At 62.9% G+C, this 8,439-nt stretch overlaps 1 protein-coding gene across 1 annotated transcript; it reads left to right on the top strand.

Annotated features, from left to right (window-relative positions):
* Positions 1 to 1,220: 1,220 nt before the first annotated feature.
* On the top strand, positions 1,221 to 7,164 carry LOC141477873 (POU domain, class 2, transcription factor 2-like; the record flags this gene model as incomplete). Its single annotated transcript, XM_074167047.1, is given in 6 exon segments — positions 1,221 to 1,286; positions 1,288 to 1,383; positions 1,490 to 1,631; positions 6,299 to 6,450; positions 6,569 to 6,692; positions 7,149 to 7,164. Coding segments are annotated over 6 exon segments (596 nt in total), but the record flags the coding sequence as incomplete, so codon positions are not given.
* Between the last annotated feature and the right edge of the window lie 1,275 nt (positions 7,165 to 8,439).

Raw genomic sequence — 8,439 nt, 5'->3', positions numbered from 1 at the left:
GGTCTGCACCCCATCAACCCCCCCCCCAGACCCCTCCATCCCTCCCAGATTGGGTGTGGGGGGGTCTGCACCCCATAAACCCCCCCCCAGACCCCTCTATCCCTCCCAGATTGGGGAGGGGGGGTCCTGACTCCATCACCCCCCCCCCAGACCCCTCTATCCCTCCCAGATTGGGGGGGGTGGGTCTGCACCCCATCAACCTCCCCCCCAAGACCCCTCTATCCCTCCCAGATGGGGGGGGGTCCTGACTCCATCACCCCCCCCCAGACCCCTCCATCCCTCCCAGATTGTGTGTGGGGGGGTCTGCACCCCATAAACGCCCCCAGACCCCTCAAACCCACCCAGATGGGGGGGGGGGGGGTCTGCACCCCATAAACCCCCCCAGACCCCTCAAACCCACCCAGATTGGGAGGGGGGGGGGGTCCTGACTCCATCACCCCCCCCCCCCCAGACCCCTCCATCCCTCCCAGATTGGGTGTGGGGGGGTCTGCACCCCATCACCCCCCCCCCCCAGACCCCCCAAACCCACCCAGATGAGGGGGGGGTCTGCACCCCATAAACCCCCCCAGACCCCTCAAACCCACCCAGATGAGGGGGGGGGCTGTACCCCATAAACCCCCCCCCAGACCCCCCAAACCCACCCAGATGAGGGGGGGTCTGCACCCCATAAACCCCCCCAGACCCCTCAAACCCACCCAGATGAGGGGGGGGCTGTACCCCATAAACCCCCCCCCAGACCCCTCAAACGCACCCAGATGAGGGGGGGTCTGCACCCCATAAACCCCCCCAGACCCCTCCATCCCTCCCAGATTGGGTGTGGGGGGGTCTGCACCCCATAAACCCCCCCAGACCCCTCCATCCCTCCCAGATTGAGTGTGGGGGGGTCTGCACCCCATAAAACCCCCCCAGACCCCTCAAGCCACCCAGATGAGGGGGGGGTCTGTACCCCATAAACCCCCCCAGACCCCTCCATCCCTCCCAGATTGTGTCTGGGGGGGGTCTGCACCCTATAAACCCCCCCCAGACCCCTCAAGCCACCCAGATGAGGGGGGGGGGGTCTGCACCCCATAAACCCCCCAGACCCCCCAAACCCACCCAGATGAGGGGGGGTCTGCACCCCATAAACCCCCCCCCCCAGACCCCTCCATCCTTCCCAGATTGGGTGTGTGTGGGGTCTGCACCCCATAACCACCCCTCCCACCCCCAATTTTCTCCCCCAGCCAGCGACTCGGCCGGGCCTCCCCGAGTCCCACCTGCCCCCAGGGGCCCCCCCAAAATGCCTGGACCCCCCCCCCTCACCCCGAAGAGCCCAGCGACCTGGAGGAGCTGGAGCAGTTCGCCCGCACCTTCAAGCAGCGGCGCATCAAGCTGGGCTTCACCCAGGTAGGGGGTTGGATTATTTTTTTTTGGGGGGGGGCGGGGGGGGGTTCCCAGAGGTTGGGGTGACCTTTTTTGGGGGTGTCGTGTCTGTCATTTCCCCCCCCCCCAGGGTGACGTGGGGCTGGCCATGGGGAAACTCTACGGCAACGACTTCAGCCAAACCACCATCTCCCGCTTCGAGGCGCTGAACCTCAGCTTCAAGAACATGTGCAAGCTCAAGCCCCTGCTGGAGAAGTGGCTCAACGATGCCGGTGAGGAGGGGGGGGGGGACACACACACCCCCCCACACACACCCCCCACCCCCCCCGGGGGGGGGACCCCAGATGGTCCCCATATGACACCCCTGGTCCCCACCTCTATACGGTCCCCATCCCCGTACAGCCCCTGGTCCCCATCTCCAGGTGGTCCCCATCTCCACATGGTCCATGTTCTCCATCACCAGATGGTCCTCATCTCATGGTCCCCATCCCCGTATGGCCCGTGGTCCCCATCTCCAGGTGGTCCTCATCCCGTGGTCCCCATCCCCGTATGGCCCCTGGTCCCCATCTCCAGGTGGTCCCCATCCCCAGGTGGTCCATGTTCTCCATCGTCATATGGTCCTCATCCCATGGTCCCCATCCCCGTATGGCCCATGGTCCCCATCCCCGTATGGCCCCTGGTCCCCATCTCCAGGTGGTCCCCATCTCCACATGGTCCATGTTCTCCATCACCATATGGTCCTCATCCCGTGGTCCCCATCCCCGTATGGCCCATGGTCCTCATCCCGTGGTCCCCATCCCGTATGGCCCCTGGTCCCCATCTCCAGATGGTCCTCATCCCATGGTCCCCATCCCCGTATGGCCCCTGATCCCCATCTCCACATGGTCCACGGTCCCCAGGTGGTCCCCGTCCCCAGATGGTCCATGTTCTCCATCACCATATGGTCCTCATCCCGTGGTCCCCATCCCGTATGGCCCCTGGTCCCCATCTCCAGATGGTCCTCATCCCGTGGTCCCTATCCCCATATGGCCCCTGGTCCCCATCTCCAGGTGGTCCCCATCTCCACATGGTCCATGTTCTCCATCGTCATATGGTCCTCATCCCGTGGTCCCCATCCCCGTATGGCCCCTGGTCCCCATCTCCAGATGGTCCACGGTCCCCATGATCATGTGGTCCTCATCTCGTGGTCCCCATCCCCATATGGCCCCTGGTCCCCATCTCCAGGTGGTCCCCATCCCCAGATGGTCCATGTTCTCCATCACCAGATGGTCCTCATCTCGTGGTCCCCATCCCCGTATGGCCCGTGGTCCCCATCTCCAGATGGTCCTCATCCCGTGGTCCCCATCCCCGTATGGCCCCTGGTCCCCATTTCCAGATGGTCCACGGTCCCCATCATCATGTGGTCCTCATCCCGTGGTCCCCATCCCCGTATGGCCCCTGGTCCCCATCCCCATATGGCCCATGGTCCCCATCTCCAGGTGGTCCACGGTCCCCATCATCATATGGACCTCATCCCATGGTCCCCATCCCCGTATGGCCCATGGTTCCCATCTCCAAGTGGTCCCCGTCCCCAGATGGTCCACGGTCCCCATCATCATGTGGTCCTCATCCCGTGGTCCCCATCCCCGTATGGCCCCTGGTCCCCATCCCCATATGGCCCATGGTCCCCATCTCCAGGTGGTCCACGGTCCCCATCATCATATGGACCTCATCCCGTGGTCCCCATCCCCGTATGGCCCCTGGTCCCCATCTCCAGGTGGTCCCCATCCCCAGATGGTCCATGTTCTCCATCACCAGATGGTCCTCATCCCGTGGTCCCCATCCCCGTATGGCCCCTGGTCCCCATCTCCAGATGGTCCACGGTCCCCATCATCATGTGGTCCTCATCCCGTGGTCCCCATCCCCGTATGGCCCCTGGTCCCCATCTCCAGGTGGTCCCCATCCCCAGATGGTCCATGTTCTCCATCACCAGATGGTCCTCATCCCGTGGTCCCCATCCCGTATGGCCCATGGTCCCCATCTCCAGGTGGTCCCCATCTCCACATGGTCCACGGTCCCCAGGTGGTCCCCATCCCCAGATGGTCCATGTTCTCCATCACCATATGGTCCTCATCCCGTGGTCCCCATCCCCGTATGGCCCATGGTCCCCATCCCCATATGGCCCATGGTCCCCATCTCCAGGTGGTCCCCGTCCCCAGATGGTCCACGGTCCCCATCGTCATATGGTCCTCATCCCGTGGTCCCCATCCCCGTATGGCCCCTGGTCCCCATCTCCAGATGGTCCACGGTCCCCATGATCATGTGGTCCTCATCTCGTGGTCCCCATCCCCATATGGCCCCTGGTCCCCATCTCCAGGTGGTCCCCATCCCCAGATGGTCCATGTTCTCCATCACCAGATGGTCCTCATCTCGTGGTCCCCATCCCCGTATGGCCCCTGGTCCCCATCTCCAGATGGTCCTCATCCCGTGGTCCCCATCCCCATATGGCCCCTGGTCCCCATCTCCAGATGGTCCACGGTCCCCATCATCATGTGGTCCTCATCCCATGGTCCCCGTCCCCAGATGGTCCACGGTCCCCATCGTCATATGGTCCTCATCCCGTGGTCCCCATCCCCATATGGCCCATGGTCCCCATCTCCAGGTGGTCCCCATCCCCAGATGGTCCACGGTCCCCAGGTGGTCCCCATCCCCAGATGGTCCATGTTCTCCATCATCATATGGTCCTCATCCCATGGTCCCCATCCCCAGATGGTCCATGTTCTCCATCACCAGATGGTCCTCATCCCGTGGTCCCCATCCCGTATGGCCCATGGTCCCCATCTCCAGATGGTCCCCATCTCCAGATGGTCCACAGTCCCCAGGTGGTCCCCATCCCCAGATGGTCCATGTTCTCCATCTCCAGATGGTCCTCATCCCGTGGTCCCCATCCCCGTATGGCCCATGGTTCTCATCTCCAAGTGGTCCCCGTCCCCAGATGGTCCACGGTCCCCATCACCATATGGTCCTCATCCCATGGTCCCCATCCCCGTATGGCCTGTGGTCCCCATCTCCAGATGGTCCACGGTCCCCATCATCATGTGGTCCTCATCCTGTGGTCCCCATCCCCATATGGCCCCTGGTCCCCATCTCCAGGTGGTCCACGGTCCCCAGGTGGTCCCCATCCCCAGATGGTCCATGTTCTCCATCACCATATGGTCCTCATCCCGTGGTCCCCATCCCCGTATGGCCCCTGGTCCCCATCTCCAGATGGTCCACGGTCCCCATCATCATGTGGTCCTCATCCCATGGTCCCCATCCCCAGATGGTCCATGTTCTCCATCACCAGATGGTCCTCATCCCGTGGTCCCCATCCCCAGATGGACCCCAGTCCCCATCCCTGGATGGTCCCCCCTGGAATCCAGGGGGGGGTCCCCATTGTCCTCAGGAACCAGGGGGTCCCCATTATTATCAGGAACTGGGGGTCTCCATTGCCCTCAGGAACTGGGGGGGGGGGGGGTGTCCCCATTATCCTCATGAAGTGGGGGGGGTCCCCATTGTCCTCAGGAACCAGGGGGTCCCCCATTATTATCAGGAACTGGGGGTCCCCATTGTCCTCAGGAACCAGGGGGTCCCCATTATCCTCAGGAACTGGGGGTCCCCCTTGACCTCAGGAACTGGGGGGTCCCCATTATCCTCAGGAACTGGGGGGTCCCCCATTATTATCAGGAACTGGGGGTCTCCATTGCCCTCAGGAACTGGGGGGGGGTGTCCCCATTATCCTCATGAAGTGGGGGGGGTCCCCATTGTCCTCAGGAACCAGGGGGTCCCCCATTATTATCAGGAACTGGGGGTCCCCATTGTCCTCAGGAACCAGGGGGTCCCCATTATCCTCAGGAACTGGGGGTCCCCCTTGACCTCAGGAACTGGGGGGTCCCCATTATCCTCAGGAACTGGGGGGTCCCCCATTATTATCAGGAACTGGGGGTCTCCATTGCCCTCAGGAACTGGGGGGGGGTGTCCCCATTATCCTCATGAAGTGGGGGGGTCCCCATTGTCCTCAGGAACCAGGGGGTCCCCGTTATCCTCAGGAACTGGGGGTCCCCCTTGACCTCAGGAACTGGGGGGTCCCCCATTACTATGAGGAACCAGGGGGTCCCCGTTATCCTCAGGAACTGGGGGTCCCCATTGCCCTCAGGAACCAGGGGGTCCCCATTATCCTCAGGAACTGGGGGAGGGGTCCCCATTGTCCTCAGGAACTGGGGGTCCCCCATTATTATCAGGAACTGGGGGTCCCCATTGTCCTCAGGAACTTGGGGGGGGGTTCCCATTGTCCTCAGGAACCAGGGGGTCCCCATTATCCTCAGGAACTGGGGGTCCCCATTATCCTCAGGAACTGGGGGGGTCCCCATTGCCCTCAGGAACTGAGGGTCCCCCTTGACCTCAGGAACTGGGGGGTCCCCCATTACTATGAGGAACCAGGGGGTCCCCGTTATCCTCAGGAACTGGGGGAGGGGTCCCCATTGTCCTCAGGAACCAGGGGGTCCCCATTATCCTCAGGAACTGGGGGGTCCCCCATTATTATCAGGAACCAGGGGGTCCCCATTATCCTCAGGAACTGGGGGTCCCCCTTGACCTCAGGAACTGGGGGGTCCCCCATTATACTCAGGAACTGGGGGTCCCCATTATCCTCAGGAACCAGGGGGTCCCCATTATCCTCAGGAGCTGGGGGTCCCCATTGTCCTCAGGAACTGGGGGGTCCCCCATTATTATCAGGAACTGGGGGTCCCCCTTGACCTCAGGAACCTGGGGGGTCCCCCATTACTATGAGGAACCAGGGGGTCCCCGTTATCCTCAGGAACTGGGGGTCCCGTTGACTTCAGGAACTGGGGGGGGTGTGGGTGTGTGGGTGTGTGTCCCCCATTGTTCCTCACGCTGGATGTGTGTCCCCCCCCCCAATCAGAGACCATGTCAGTGGACTCCACCCTTCCCAGCCCCAACCCCTTGAGCTCCCCCAACTTGGGGGGCTTCGAGGGGCTCCCCGGTCGCCGCCGTAAGAAACGCACCAGCATCGAGACCAACGTCCGCTTCGCCCTGGAGAAGAGCTTTCTGGCGGTGAGACATAAACCCCCCAAAAAAAAACTCTTCCCCGGGATGTGGGGGTGGGTGTGCGGCCCCCCCCCACACCGGACCACCTTATGGCATGGTTGCCCGCCCCCCCCTCTTTTCCCAGAACCAGAAGCCCACCTCGGAGGAGATCCTGCTGATCGCGGAGCAGCTGCACATGGAGAAGGAGGTGATCCGGGTTTGGTTCTGCAACCGTCGCCAGAAAGAAAAACGCATCAATCCCTGCGGCGGCGGCGGCGGCGGGGGGGGGGGAGGAGGAGGAGGAGGAGGAGGAGGAGGAGGGGGGGGCGGCGGGGGGGTAGTGGGGACCGTTGGGGGGGTGGCCACCGGTCCCCCCACCCAACACACCCACCCCGTCGTCGCCGCCGCCGCCGCCGCAACAACCCCCCAACAACAACAACAACACCATCATCATCATCATCATCATCATCATCACCACGGGCTGGGACCCCCCGCCAAGGCACCCCCCGCCTACAGCCCCCACGTGGTGAGTGGTTTTTGGGGGGGGGGTGTGGGGGGTGGACACACACGACACCCCTGGGAATCAACCCCAGATGGCCCCTGGTGTCCCCAGCCCCATATGGACCCCAGCCCCATATGGACCACATTCCCTATATGGACCCCATGTCTATATGGCCCTTGGTGTACCCAGCCCCATATGGACCCCAGCCCCATATGGTCCCCAGCCCCATATGGCCCATGGTCCCTGTCCCCATATGGACCCCAGCCCCATATGGTCCCCAGCCCTATATGGACCCCATGTCTATATGGCCCTTGGTGTACCCAGCCCCATATGGACCCCAGCCCCATATGGTCCCCAGCCCTATATGGACCCCATGTCTATATGGTCCCCAGCCCCATATGGTCCCCAACCCCATATGGACCCCATCCCCATATGGTCCCCAGCCCCATATGGCCCTTGGTCCCTGTCCCCATATGGACCCCAGCCCCATATGGTCCCCAGCCCCATATGGCCCATGGTCCCTGTCCCCATATGGTCCCCAGCCCCATATGGTCCCCAGCCCCATATGGACCACATCCCCTATATGGACCCCATGTCTATATGGCCCTTGGTGTCCCCAGCCCCATATGGCCCCTGATCCCTAGCCCCATATGGTCCCCATCCCCATATGGACCCCATCCCTGTATGGACCCCATGTCTATATGGTCCCTGGTGTCCCCGGCCCTATATGGTCCCCAGCCCCATATGGTCCCCATGTCTATATGGTCCCTGGTGTCCCCAGCCCCATATGGCCCCTGATCCCCAGCCCCATATGGTCCCCATGTCTATATGGTCCCCAGCCCCATATGGTCCCCAGCCCTGTATGGACCCCCCTGTCTATATGGTCCCTGGTGTCCTCAGCCCCATATGTCCCCAGCCCCATATGGTCCCCCATGGTCTATATGGACCCCAGCCCCATATGGTCCCCAGCCCTGTATGGACCCCATGTCTATATGGTCCCCCAGCCCCATATGGACCCCATGTCTATATGGACCCCATGTCTATATGGTCCCCAGCCCCATATGGACCCCATCCCTATATGGACCCCAGCCCATATGGCCCTTGGTGTCCCCAGCCCCATATGGCCCCTGATCCCCAGCCCCATATGGTCCCCATGTCTATATGGACCCCAGCCCCATATGGACCCCAGCCCCATATGACCCCTGTCCCTCTATGACCCCTGCTCTCCGCCCCCCCCGTGTCCCGTGTCCCCCCGTCCCCCCCCCGACCCCTCTGTGTGTCCCCCCCCCCCCCAGGTGACCAGCCCCGGCCCCGGTGTCAGCCTCCCGCTCCCCCCCACCCTCCAGCAGCCTCAGCACAACAGGTTGGGATCCCCCCCCCCCCGGAACCTCCCTGTTTACGGGGGGGGGGGGGGCTGATTTAAGGTGGGGGGGGGCAATATTTTTGTAGGTCCTACCCAAAACCTTGACGTTTACGTAGGGTCTGCAAAAACACCAGCCTAAGTAGAGTTGGGG

The sequence above is a fragment of the Numenius arquata genome, unplaced genomic scaffold (genome assembly GCF_964106895.1).
Source record: "Numenius arquata unplaced genomic scaffold, bNumArq3.hap1.1 HAP1_SCAFFOLD_1843, whole genome shotgun sequence".
Taxonomy (NCBI): domain Eukaryota; kingdom Metazoa; phylum Chordata; class Aves; order Charadriiformes; family Scolopacidae; genus Numenius; species Numenius arquata.
Note: the sequence above shows the minus strand (reverse complement) of the source record. Positions and strands in the feature narration are given on the sequence as shown.